Genomic DNA, 14720 nt, shown 5'->3' on the forward strand with positions numbered 1-14720 from the left:
AACCTGCTGAAGGGCTTCTGAGTTCTCTCACCTGCAGCCTGGGTCAGTACAAGTGTCCTGATAGGTCTCTCAATTTCCAGGCTCTCTCCACCCCATTCCTCCAGCAGCCCCAACCCACCCTCTTCCATCAAGTCATCTGACTGCTAAAAGCCTATTCAAAGCTTCCCTTTGCCTATAGGATAGAGGACCAAATCCCCGGGACTCTCTTTAAGGCCTTGAACCATCTGACCAAACTCCATCCTCATCTCCATCCCCATTAATGGCTCCACACACCCTACATTCTAGAGACAGTTGAGGTGTCCCAGTTCTCAGACTCCGCCCATTTACACCATTATTCATCTTTTTCTCTCCGCCTGGAATGCCTTCTTCCTTTGCTACTCACATAAAAAGGCCTGACTCCAACATCATCGCTCTGAATTCATAGATTAGAATCTCCTCAAATCCCATGACAGTCTGTTCTTTGCACCATTACACCATGTCATACAGAATGGTTGAATGGTTATTTTATGTGTATTTGTCTCCCCTAATGTGAATTAAGACTCTGTCCTTAAGGGGCCAGGACTGAGCCTTATTTATCTTTACATCTCTGAGTGCTTAACATGTGTTTTGAATGAAGGAGAATCCCTATCAGTGGAGTAGAAAAAGAAGAAGAAAAGGGGGATTCAGGACAAGTACCATAGTTATGTCAGATGTCCCAAGTCAGGAGTTCTCAACTATGGTGGGGCTAGATCACCTGAACAACAGTTGGTTACTAATAATGAAGTGCCAAAATTTGTGAATAATTTAATAAAACCAATTGTAACAGACTGAAAATTAATATGCCTTCTAAAATGCAAGAAAAAGGGATGGAGTTACAGGTGATAGAATTATATCTAAGCCCAGACACCCATGTGAGTATCACCAATCTTACATATGACGGTGAGAGAACTTAGGACAATGCCTGTTCTAACTAGTGTGAAATGGGGCAAATAGGGAGACTTGGAATGTCAGTGTTCAGGAAATGTGGTGAGAAGAAAAAGAGGCCGGGTTTCTAAAGTCTTCCTGTTATCATCATTGATCTCACTGTTGCTATACAGACTGTGAGAAATATGGGCCAACCACCCACTGGCACTGTCATTAGGTTGCCAGGTCTCAAAGTAGGGTATGCGTGGGGCAGGTATGGCGGGGCCACAGACTAGTGGGATACTAGCTCATCTCTACTTCAGGTAATGTGTTTTGATAAGAGAAAATAAAGACATTTATCTGGGTACCATAACATGGGTTTCTCTTTACTCTTTTCCACTGAGATATATTGCAAATTTCTCACTATTATTCTAAAGTAATTAATTGTGAAGTGATGTGAAAGGGGTAGGACTGGGAGGAGTTGGTTATGAAAAAGAAAACGAAGTAAGGCTTAAGGAATGACATGAATCCAAATGTAACAAAATACCACATTCCTTTCAACCTGAAGAGTTTGGCTCTTATACACACATAATAGAGAGAAACTTCAAATATAGTTTCACTTCATAGCTGCTTTGACTTTCTTACTGCAAAGGGGAGGGAGGTGTTACAGAAAAATAGCAAAAAGGAGACAGCAGTGGAATGTTAACCCAGTGAAGATTAATGCAACGTGTAGGGGTCTGATGATTTTTTGACTTAGGGGTAGTAAACAAGTAATGCCAATGAAGTATATTTACGGTAAACGTTAAAATGTTTATGCTTCTATGAGGAAGTTACAACCTAATTCCAAAGGAAAAGTCAAGATGTAACCTTTACATTTGTATTTAGAGGCTGCTTTTCTTACCCTGCTCTCCAAAACATATATTGAGCTAAGATACCTCAGGCTAGTTCTCAACCTCAGCTTTCTTATTTGGCAAATGTATCAGAAAATTCTATTTGGTTACTGGAGTTATCCCAAAGTGAAAAAATAGCATTTCCAGAAGGCTGGCATTCATTCGCATCCCTCTTTTGCATTTATATAACTCAATAGTGGCTTTGTTTTTGGACTGTTCACACACATAGAGCAACTGATGGAATGCCACCCAAATGTTTTTATGACTCTAGATGTATGTATGGTAGGCAAAGAAAAAATCAGAATTAGCCCTTATTCTGACGACTTACTATTTTTTCCAAATAATCTGAATTTGATACTATCACACAAATATTATTTAACAACAGACCTAGTGGGAGAGTGGGAGGCACTGCCGCCTGTCTGGGTACTGGCAGTCCACTTCTGCGGAGATAGCCTGAGGCTGATCGTTATTGGAAGTTGGGCTGATTGCTATCCAGCCACTTTGAAGAGGTGCTTCAAGAACTGGGAGCAGCACCTCTCACATTGGCTCACACAGGAAAACCAGCACACTGACCTCCTGGATCTCTGTCCATCCCAACACACCTCACAAGTGTACTCTGTTTTAAGCGTTGCTGAGTCCAGTGAAGTTACAGCAAGATCACAAGAGTCGAGTCTTTTCTTCTCTTTTGAGATAAATCCAGATCTTTCTGGTTAGTCTTAAAGAGCCCCAAATGTCTGATGTTAATGTCCCAATAGGTTTAGAGGACGAAGATTAATTAATACCTCTTTCAATTGCTCTGAGATCTTTCCATTCTGGTGAATACAGGCAATATTCTTTTTAAAGAATGCCCTCGTCACTGTCAGAGAGGAATTCTGCAAATCTTTTAGCATTAATTTCAGAAGATTTTCTTCCCTACATTTTTACAAATTTAGTCAAGAAATAACTAAACATTTTAAAAATAACCAATACCAAACATTCTCTGGGGCTTCCTTCTGCTGATAAAACACCAGGGCTTTTTTTTAATGTACTAAGAATGCAGCAATTGAAAAAGTCATGATCATCACCATCAAGAGACATTATTTCCACAGTCTTTTGACTACACTTAATATTATACTTAACACCAGATTTTCATTTATACACAATGCATTTCACTGCAGTGAAAACAAAGAGTTGAAAGGGTTGGACATTCAGAAAGAGATGGTCCAAGATACGTCCTTCATTCTTCCAGAAGTAGTCTCACACCAGGCTAAAAGAGAAAAGAGAGCTGACACATACACACACGGATTTCTAACACAACCACCCTGCACACCTATTCCATGAATTAACTCACAGGATGACATATATAGTGCCAACATGAATAGATGCATAGCAAACTGATCACTGCAGATTATGATTACAACTTATCAACCTATGAGTACGGAATTCTAAGTGAGAAGTTGATGGTAAAATATTTTCCTAACTGATTAGGTAGGATTAATTACATCTCTATTCTATTTCCCATTTTTTATTCCAAGGTGAGATATGTACAAGGACATAAGGCCCTCAGTAACCCACGTGCAAACAGTGAGCTGGTGGTATAAACAATTGAGAGCATTTCAAACAGCAGCAGTGATGGACAAATTAAATGCTGGAGTCCATAATTAAGCACAGCATTTTACCACAACTTAGCAATTAAAATGCTATCCAACCAGGGAACAGGACCAAGTTAAAGTGTTCTGTCTTCAGCCATGTATATCAACTAGGAATTATGCAAAAAAAAAAAAAAAAAGAAAAATCTCTACAATGATTCAAGTTGATGTAATTTGGGTGCTATATCCAGAGTAGTTTGAACAAGTCATGTTTGACCTCAAGCAACTCGTGCCTGTCTTTTCATCGCTTCCTGTTGTGTACTTTGTGAAGAGAATTACTGCTGGCTTTCTAACCACATAATTCATACCAGCTGTTCAGACTAGATCATGGGAATCCTGTTCTTTTTTTTTTCTTTTGAGACAGAGTCTCGCTCTGTTGCCCAGGCTGGAGTGCAGTGGTGTGATCTCGGCTCACTGTAACCTCCTCCTCCCAGGTTCAAGTGATTCTCCTGCCTCACCCTCCTGAGTAGCTGGGATTACAGGCGGCTGCCACCACGCCCGGCTAATTTTTGTGTTTTTAGTAGACAGGGTTTCGCCATGTTGGCCAAGCTGGTCTCCTGACCTCAGGTGATTCACCTGCCTCAACCTCCCAAAGGGCTGGGATTACCGGTGTGAGCCACTGCACTTGGCCCCAAAATTCAAAACTTTTTGAGGGCCAATAAAACGTTCAAAGGAAATGCTCACTGGAGCGTTCTGGATTTCAAATTTGGGATGCTCAACCAATAAGATTAATGCAAATATGCCCAAAATTAAAAAAAAAAATTGAAATTTGAAACATTTCTGGTCCAAACATTTTTGATAAGGGATTATCCTAATTGATCTTCACAGACTCTAAGAGGTGGGGCTGTGACCTACTTGACTCATGGGGATGTTAAAGTGTAGAAGGACAGGACCTTGCCCACTGCCACACACTCGCAGTAGCACAGCCAGGATGCAAATCACGGCCCCTGGACAGCACAGCCTACACTCCTGGTGCTTCTAGGAGTTTCCAGGCAGCTCACACTAATACACAGGTGGCCCTGCAGAAAGGAAGCCGTTATGGAAACATTTCCCTAGAGTGAGTGCAGAATAGCTACTTTCGAGGCCCAGGGAATGACGAGTAAGTAACTGAAGAGCTGGAGCTCTTCAGGACACAGTGCTGGAGCATCCTCCTCCCATTCCTGGGTCACTCTGGAGTTTGTAAACGATGGGGAACTGGGAAGTGTACCAAGCTGAAGCCATTGTGCCCATTTCCTGAATGCCTGAATACGAACCACTGCTGCAGTACCATCTAAAAATGTGAACTTGCAAATCACATCAACTCTAATCCTGACATGGATGTCAGAGTATGCTGTTTCCTGCAAGAAGTGGAAAAGAGAAGCCTTCAGAGTCCAGTGACTTTAAGTCAAATGCAGCCCTCTGCTTTTCTCCCTTGTCTTGGCTGACAAATACAACACCAGAATTCAATCCCAACTAAAACCTTTTGAAGGAGTCAATCAAGATCTTGCATTTCACTATGAGTCAATTTTAGAAAAGCTCCACCAGCAATATACTTTTAAAATGAAGTATTCTAAACTTAGTCAACAAAACCCAAAGAATTCTACTTAAATCTATGTTTAATGCTATAGCTTTATCAGACTGTCAAGTGCTTTGCCTTTACCTTTCATCTAATTTTTATAAAATGAAATTGGTTTCTTTTCTCTAAGATATATTAAATTATGTCCCCAGTTACTTAAATAAGCCCTTTTGATATTAAAGGGTCATTACCACAAATGGAAAGGTGAGGAAACTCTGAGTGTGGAAAGTTGGAGTACCATGTGAAGTGTGGACACAAGATGGTAAACTACTCTATGAGGTCTCCTGGTTTAATTACCAAATAACGTTTTTTTAAAAAAAGCATTGGGAGTCTATTAAATGCCAGAGTCTACAGCTGATATTTGGAATACAAAGATAAATAAGACAGGCTAAGTTTTAAAAAATGGACAAATAACATTAAAGCGAAGTTTCATAAATTTTGTAAGTGAAGAAGCCATGTGGTGGTAAGAACATTCCTAGTGGGGCAATTAAGGTAGAAATGGGAGGAGAGTGTTTTGGAGAAATTAAAGGTGGCTTCTCAGAGGAGGCATGGCAAGGCTTCAGCAGTCAAAAGAAGGAATGGAAGGTGTACCAAGCAGAGGAGCTCCTAAAAAGGCATCAAGGGGAACATGGTAATTGCAGAGAAGAGAGAGCCACTCACATGCCTAGAGATGGGGGTGGTGACGATGACAGGGGAAAAGGGAAAGGCAAGTCCACATAGACAAACTTTTTGGGAGGGACAGGGTGTCACTCTGTTACCCAGGCTGGAGTGCAGTGGTGTGATCACGGCTCACTGCAGTCTCAACTGCCCAGGCTCAGGGGATCCTCCTACCTCAGCCTCCCAAGTAGCTGAGACTACACACATGGGCCACCACACCTGGCTAATTTTCTTTTTTTTGTAGATATGGGGTCTTACTATGTTGCCCAGGCTGGTCTTGAACTCCTGGACTCAAGCCATGCACCTGCCTTGGCCTCCCACAGTGATGAGATTATAGGCATAAGCCACAGCACCCAACCAACACAGGCAAACTTGCTGGTGAGTTGGACTTGATTCTGAAGGCTGTGTGGAACCATGGAAGGGCTATAATGAAAGGCACAGTGTGAAGACTATTTCTATTTTTATTAGGTCATCCTTCCAGTGGGAGGTTGGTAATCATACCTAGAGGCTGTTGGCAACAGTTTAGGTAAGCAAAAGAATCTCAGTGCGAAATGAGAACTTCTCAGGCAATGGCAGGAACGTGTGTGGAGCTGGGATGACAGTGCCGAGGGGAAATGGATAACAAATCCTACTTCTGTTCTGGATACTCAGGTAGATGGCAAAGCCATCCACCAAGGTGGGTAACACAAGAGATGGAAGAGGCAGAAGGAGGGGCAGGGGTGAAGGTCAAGTCAGTTTGAACTTGTGAATGTGAGACACTTTCATGCCTTTCAAGTGCAAATGTTCAGTAGGTAGTCAGGCATACGAATATGAAAAGTGAAAAAGAGACCAAGGCAAAACAGACAGCTAAGGAACTACCCACATACAGATGACGGTTGAGGTTGCTCAAGTGGATGAACCATCTAGAAGAATTGCACAGTGTGGGATTCAAATAAAAATGAGGAAGAAGTGGGGAACACAAATTTCAGGGTGATGAGATAGGTGCAAAGAGCTGACGATACAAAAAAAATCAGGAATACATTTTGGAAGACAAGGAAATGGAATTTGAAGGAGGAGGGAGTAGTGAATGGTATCAAGTAAGTTAAGGACCTAACACCATCCAGAAGCTTTAGAAATGTAGAAGTCAGCTGGGTGCAGTGGCTCTCACCTGTGATTACAGCACTCTGGGAGGCTGAGGAGGGAGGATCACTTGAGGCTAGGAGTTTACAGCTAGTCTGGGCAACATAGAGAGACACTGTCTCTATAAAAAAAATCATTTAAAAACATAAGCTGGGTGTGGTGTGGCATGCACCTGCAGTACTAGTTACTCAGGAGGTTGAGGTGGGAGGATGACTTGAGCACAGGAGTTGGAGTTTATAGCGAGCTAAGATCAATGCCACCGCATCCCAGCCTGAGTTACAGCGTGAGACCTTGTCTCAAAAAAAGTTGATTAAAGAAATGAAAAGAAACATGGAAGTCAATGGGCAATGGGGATCTAGCTGGAGCAATCCCAGCGAAGCTCAAAAGTCCCATGGTTTCGGGAACCTCATGGCAAGGCACGAAGCTGTGATGGAGGGGCCAGTATTTGGAAAGTACAAGTCCTAAAGCTTCTAGCCACAGCTAATATTCTAAACAAAAGAAAAGTAAACATTAAATGGTGCTTGTTTGGTTTGAAAGCAGAAAATGACACAGTGGAAGATTGGCTTAGAACCTATAAGAAATAACAAACTTAGAAAGTATTTCCTTAAAAATCAAGACTGAATGGTCACGTGACTATTATGCTCTCTGAGAGAACTCTTTTAAGTTTGTTTTCACGATGTTCACACCCTATACAGTGCTGGTGTCTGTGAGGAAGGAGGGAGGGAGGCTGCAGATGCAGCTGCCATAACTGCATGAACAAAAAAGGTCCCCTGTCCAGCTTCTTAAGAGTTAAGTGCAGGGGTCTCAAGGGGAGTGTCAATGACATCCAGGTAAAACTCAGAAGTACCAAGTGTTCAGTGAGCTCTAACATCAAATATCTACATAAAGGCTGGTAATATTAGCCAAAAAAAATAGAAGAGAAAATCATTTTATATGCTAAGATGTCTGTTGTTTATCCAAAGCCCCTCAAATAGCTCAACTTTTATAAGCATATTAACACAGATCAGGGTTTTATTGCTGATCTCACATTATGTTTAAACACAGTAATGTATCAAGTTCAGTGTGCCACAGCCAGCAATTTTTATTTCAATCCTACCCTTAAGCTCCAAGTAAATTTGAGGCCAAAATAGTGACCGTATCATATTACCTATTTCTGTTGAATGAATGTTAATTCTGTTAATAAATACTACTCTCACAAACACTGTAAAATTCTGTAATCAGAAAGCCACCTGGAGAGCATAAAACTCATATATTCAAATAAAATAGAAATTAGACTTTATTTAGATGCCAAATGGATTATCAGTTCTTCCTGTGTCAGTTTCTCTTAACTATATATGGAGAACATCAACCAACTAAAGAATTTTTATTAAAACTCAGAACACCAACATACTTCAGTATGTCATAAAAATCCTGACCTTGATACTAAAGGAAAAATATTACACAGATTTTTTTTTTTGTTCCTAATGATCTTTAAGTCTGGGATATTACATACAAATTAAAGAAAAACTATGCTTCTACAAGCAGTAAATTAGTGTTTTCGCCCAAAATGGACCGTGTTGGATCCGGCCATGATGACTTAAGTGGGCAGATTTGGGGAGCACTGAAGGAGTAGACTTGAGATGGCTGCTAACTTAAGCTTAAGTATAGCTGGTATCTCTATGGTTAAACACAATTTCCCTAACCTAGGGGAGAAAAAAAATGAATGCAATGAACAACTGTAAAGCATTCTTTAGTCACAATATTAGGCCACACCATTACTGGTAAGGCAAGATTCACGGTCTGGCAGACTCTGTCATTTATTTTCATGATTTATGATTCCTCTGAAAGGTCCAAATTATACTTGGTGAGTACAAGGTACAAACTGTATATGGCACTCAGGACGGCGCTGGTATGTAGGGGAGAGTCAGATGGACGAGGGATGCCCCGGTACTCTTCATTTCTGTATCTCAATAAGGTATTTTGTTCTCAGTAGGACTAGGACTATAAAGGGGATACTTAAAGTTTTCAGTTATGTTTTACTAAATTTCATGAGGGAAATTATTTTCTAAGGTGAACTTTATGCATCTGGGGACCCAAGAAGGACTGAGGAAGTATTTCTGATAAAAGTCATGAATCTGCTCTATCCTCAAATATTCCTGGAGTCACAGTAGCAAAACAAAGTTTCTCAAACACGAGTAGCCTGTATCCTAAACTCTTTGGACCAGAAATGTTTTGGCGTTTGGATGCTTTTGGATTTTGAAATATTTGCATTACACTTGCAGCTGAGCATCCCTAATCTGAGTATATGAAATCCTCCAATGAGCATTTCCTTTGAGTATCATGTCAGTGCTCAAAAAGTTTTAGATTTTTGTAGTATTATGGATTTCAGACTTTTGGATTAGGATATTCAATCTATAGTACTTTCTTTGTATGCCTCAAGATTAAAACTTAAAAGATATTTTTTACTAAAAATTAGGAATGATGGGGTAAGAAACTGAACTTTAAATTTTCATAAAATAATAATATCCATCCAATTAATTACCATGTATTTCAAAATGAAGATGACCCAAATCATCCTAATATCCTGGAAACCACAGGACTGAGATCTCACATGTCATCTAAGCCCTGCATCCTAAGAGCTGAAATCCCAGTCTAGTGTACTTAATATATACCAGAGACTAAGGGGGCAGTGAGTAGAGGTAAAATTTTCCTGAAAACCTCGTCAGCCCCACCTACGGCCCTTTCACCTCTGCAGCTTAGAGAATCACAAGCTACTCTAACAGTCCTCTAGAAGGAGCACTTACTGAGATACATTTTCCACTGGGTGGAGTCAAGAAGAAAGGCAGAGACAAGTACACACAGAAATTACCTCTAGAACTCAAGGATCTACATCTGGAAAAAATGGAGTTCTGCATTCTCTAGCAGTGAAAGCTGCTCCCATCGAAAGATGATATTCAGCTACAAAAAATGTTTTCCCTTTTGAAGGCCAGTATGACTGGCAAGGAGCTTTAGTTTCTGTTGCAGAAATTAAATTCAACATGGAATCAAAATACATTCTCAAATGGAATACTGTATAAAGGAAATGACACAAAACCAATTTCACTTGTGAAAGCCTGCTGATTGTTCTGGAGAGAAAGAAAACAGCGTTGAGGTGGAAAAGGTCCTTCTCTATACAATGATTTCCTGGGTTCATCTTTCAAAATGGGGGCCAAATCATGAATTCCAGTTAGCACACACCTCAGAGGCAGCCAAGTCTGGAATGTGTCAAACAAAGAATTGACTCAGGGGTCTCTCGGATGTTTTCCTCCTCAAAAATAAGGAAAGAGAGAGGAGTCCAGACGGTAATGGGGCCACTATGGGAGAGGAAACTCTTATTGAGATAAATAGCAAGGCTCTGTAAATAGATCTCCAGGATGAAATGAGAAACTGTAAAAAGATGACTATTTTTTTGCTTTGTCTGCTTTAACTAAATTTTGTTTGTCTGTTTTTATTAAATTATTTCTACATAGTATCCTAGTAACCTAAAATAGTTAAGTGGCAATGTTTCATGCAACAGCTCAAAAGTCAGACTAAGATAAAGAATTCATAGTGTGGTTTCTAAAGCTTCCTGCTCTCTGTTCCCAAACTGGAGCAGTGATGATTTATGTGTTATCTGGGAACCATTTTACTCAGCATCCTGCTCCTGCCAGACCTGGTTCTTGCCGCTCACATGAATCAGGCTCACGTTTTGGCCTCCACGCGGACCCTCCCCTCTCCCCAACACAGTTCCCAGAATACAGACTTCTCCCCAGGAGGTCTAAGGGTTTTCACAAAAACATTCTGAGATGTGATTAAGGCAAGCAGAAGAGATGGGGAAAGGACAGTGGATGGACAGAAAGAAGTTGACTTCTAGGCTAGGCGTGGTGGCTCACACTGTAATCCCAGCTACTTGGGAAGCTGAGACAGGAGACTTGCTTGAACCTGGGAGGCAGAGGTTGAAGTGAGCCAAGATCGTGCCACTGCACTCCAGCCTGGGTGACAGAGTGAGACTCTGTCTCAAAAAAAAAAAAAAAAAAAAAGAAGTTGATGGCTTCTAGCAGACCACTAGCAGATTATTCAATTAAACTGTCTCCTCCTTTAGTGTACACGATTTGAGGTAACCAAATTTATAGTGCAATTACTTAAACTCTATATAGCCAACTTCTATTCCCATTTTGAAAGTACTTAATCTAGTTTAATTTTAGGTCTGGACTCTAGTTCAAAGTGCTGCAGTTTACCGTTAATTCCAGACAAAAGTGCTAGGGCATCCTTGTAAAGGCAGTGTTAATCCACTACCTTTTGGAAGGGAATCCTCTATGGCTTTCAATTTAACAACAACCTTTGGTTTCTTACTTTCTAGGATCCCTCAGTCCCTCTCCATCTGGCTTAATTTTACTCAGGACTAAGTGTTTTAACTTATTTTCATGTATCATCTTCTCCTCACTATTCTGTCCTATTTTCATAGTAGTGAAAAATATGTTTGTGTTATACTAGTCTTCCTTCCTCATAATCCTTTATTAATAAAGTGACAAAAACATAGTCAACCAAAAACCTGCCTTCTGTTGCTCTTATATCATCGTTTTGTCCCAAAATGATGAAGACTGTCAAGGATGACATATGGTCACTGTCACCTCAAAGAGTCTGCTGAATTCTCATCCACAGGGTCACTAAGCATGTAGTAACGACATCTGTTGATAATCACACAGAAATTAAAGAGCAAAGCACAAATACCACTGTGCAGAGCTGAAGGCTTTGCTAGAATCAATCTCTGTTCATCCTTCTGGCTCTAGAACACTACCATGCTTTGAAAGCCACTATAGTATGCACCTCAGTTTAATTCTTTGTTTCTAGTAAAATATGAGAAGGCCTAAAAGTAGTGCTTATGGGTCTGTGTTACTTACATTCGGGGCAGAGAGAGAGCGAGCAAACCTTTGCAGGCACACTTACCGCCTCTCTAGTGGGCGCCCGTCACTGGAGATGCTTCGAGGAATGTTGGCAGCTCTTTCTGGAGGAGGCATCTTCCCATCTCCTTTTCCAGCATTCAGCCGCGAGGTCATGGGACTCTGCATCTGGGACGGGACTTGAGGTGAATGAGGCCCCTTGCTGGTGTTCCTCTGCCATTTGTTATTATTTCGGAAGGGAAACTTGAATTCGTATGAAACACCTTCATTCATTTTGTACTCCATCACTGGCATGCGGTAGGTTTCAGAGCAACTCCTATTAGGGACAAGGCATAAGGAGAAACACAATGGATACCGCTTTTTCTTGTTGGTGGGACCACATTGATTCTCATTAACACTTAAAAATGGATCCACAATTTCACCCTCTGTTGCAAACCACCTTTCAATCTTTGGGCCCTATACTTATTTTCTTTTCAAAAACCAGAACCCAAGGAAGTATTACAATGTATTTTCCTTTACTCAGTCCCAATTGTTGAGTGTGAGATATGGAGTCTTTAAAAAACAATGGGACCCATGGTTACCCTGGGGGTGGCCGCACTACTGAGACCTGAGGAGGAAAAGCCACCAGGACAGCATGACAGGGGCATATCTGAGAGCACGAAGTCTCAATGGAAGCAAGCGGCTTCACACACCCACCACTGCACATGGTGACTGGGTTCTGAAAGGGTGTATGAGCAGCTTCACATACCCACCAGAGCACATTGTGACCAGGCTCCAAAAGGGTGAAAGAGCAGCTTAACACACCTGCCACTGTACGCTGTGACTGGGGTCCCAAAAGGGTGTACAAGCAACTTCCTACACCCGCCACTGCATACTGTGATTGAGCTCTGAAAGGGTCTATAAGCAGTTTCACACACCCGCCACTGCACATCATGACTGGGCTCCAAAAGTGTGTATAAGCAGCTTCACACACCCATCACTGCACATCATTGACTGGGCTCTGAAAAGGTGTATGAGCAGCTTCACGCATCCATCACTGCACATCATGACTGGGCTCTGAAAAGGGGTATGAGCAGCTTCACACACCCACCACTGCACATTGTGACCGGACTCTGAAAGGGTGTACGAGCAGCTTCACATACCCGCCCCTACACACTACAACCCGGGCTCTGAAAGCGTGTACGAGCAACTTCACACTCCCGCCACCACACATTGCAACTGGGCTCTGAAAGGGTGTCCGAGCAGCTTACAGCCCATTTCACTTTAGACCAGTGACATCACAAGCGCTGTGTAGCCACATGCCTCCTGTCTTGGACAGTGCAGGCCCAAAGGGCGTCCAGCCAAAGGCCTGGTCTTGATGTGGATGAGGTTGAAGGCGTGGGGAGGGAACGAGAGACATGGAGACAGGGCGGCAGAGTGGAAGGGTTTACATAATTGGCTGGCAAGAGAATAAGGACAATGGAAGGTGCCACTCTTTCATGACCTTGTCTACATATCTCAGGGTTGACTCCTGATATTTCAAATGTGTATTCCATAACGCATCCTCTCCCCCACCTTCAGTAGAGTTTTTGTTGTTGGAAAGTGTCGCTTTTGGAGCATGTGCTCAGAAGGAACAATGGCGCCTGCTGTCATCCTTACCTGACTCAGTCACAGCCCACGTCTCCAATGAGTACTTTCTTCTTGGGGTTTCCTTACCAGTATCCCAAATGCACCAAAACCAAGGGTGATCTTAATCTGACCCTTTGCCCAAGGCTCCACTGTATCCCTTTTATGTTTTAATGGCAATGGCTTTTAAACTTTCTGGATGACAACCTAAGTAAGAAATACATTTCACACCGGGACACAGCACCACCACATACACACACAGATGTGCATCCTTCCTCTCAGGTCTTCCGTTTTGCTATATTCTGAGTCAATACACTTCAACCAAAAATACACTGGGCGTAAGCAATGTCCTAAACTGATTTGATGATCTACTTGAGAGTTACGGTCTGCAGTCTGTAGAACACTATTCTATGGCACATTTGACGTTACTTTTAGTAGTTAATGACTGCTATGTCATTAAAACCTTTTCTCTCATAAAACATTTCCTCTAATAGTAAGGAATACTACTTTAGGCTCTGATATAATTTTAAGCTTCGATTCTGGTATTTATGACAAAAATATGCCATTGCAACCCTTTTTTGGTTGTTAATAGAGGTAATACACAGTGGTATAGTTTAGAGTCTTTCATTTCTGACTACAGTCTTTCATTTCTGACTAAATAAGGCACACTATAAAGATCTAATGTTCTGGATCTGTAAATACAATGCAAAAATGTTACACTTTACCAAAGGAATATTGATTAAAATTTATAATAATCCACGGAAAAATTTCACTTCTGCTCAAAATCTGGACTAGCTTTGCTTCTCCTCAGCAATGTTCTTGTTTTAACTTGTAAACTCAAAGAACATCATCTATGCCCCTTTCTGTTGGCTGCTAGGAACCAGCAAATGTACAGAACTTTATTATTATGTATTTTGGGCACCAACTTTCCAAAAATTTTTACCTAGACCATGTTTTGCTTTCACTACTACCTCTTCCACCTCAAATTCCCTAGCTAAGCTTCTATTTTGATACTGTACAACTACTTTCTCTTTCTGAGACAAGGTCTTGCTGTGCTGCCTAGGCTGGAGTGCTGTGACGTGATCAAGGCTCCACAGTCTCAACCTACTGGACTCAAGTGATCCTCCCATCTCAGCCTCCTGAGTAGCTGGGACTACAGGTGTGCACTGCCATGCTCAGCTAATTTTTGTATTTTTTGTAGAGACAGGGTTTCTCCATATTGACCAGACTGGTCTCAAACTCCTGAGCTCAAGTGATGTACCTGTCTCGGTTTCGCAAAGTACTGGGATTCCAGGCATAAGCCACTGTGCCCAGCCCACAAGTACTTTCATAGGTTAGGTCCATTTTGCATCAGGCAGAGAATAAAACAAATAATGATAATGGTAACAGACACAATAACAGTAATAAAGGAATATCAAACAGACAAGTTACTTTATCTTTGGGCTTCTTCAAACACTCTTTGAAACAGTCTTTTAAACTGCTTAAC

At 41.4% G+C, this 14720-nt stretch overlaps 1 protein-coding gene across 9 annotated transcripts in view; it reads right to left on the bottom strand.

Moving 5' to 3' along the window:
* The window catches only part of SIPA1L1 (signal induced proliferation associated 1 like 1), a 416028-nt gene that overhangs the window by 41588 nt on the left and 359720 nt on the right, over positions 1-14720 (bottom strand). For all 9 annotated transcript variants that reach the window (XM_026455910.1, XM_026455874.1, XM_026455879.1 and 6 more), the window contains one exon: positions 11676-11945. In XM_026455910.1, the coding sequence (XP_026311695.1) occupies positions 11676-11945 (270 nt within the window). The remainder of the gene's footprint in view (positions 1-11675; positions 11946-14720) is intronic.

Source organism: Piliocolobus tephrosceles, chromosome 6 (genome assembly GCF_002776525.5).
Source record: "Piliocolobus tephrosceles isolate RC106 chromosome 6, ASM277652v3, whole genome shotgun sequence".
Lineage (NCBI taxonomy): Eukaryota > Metazoa > Chordata > Mammalia > Primates > Cercopithecidae > Piliocolobus > Piliocolobus tephrosceles.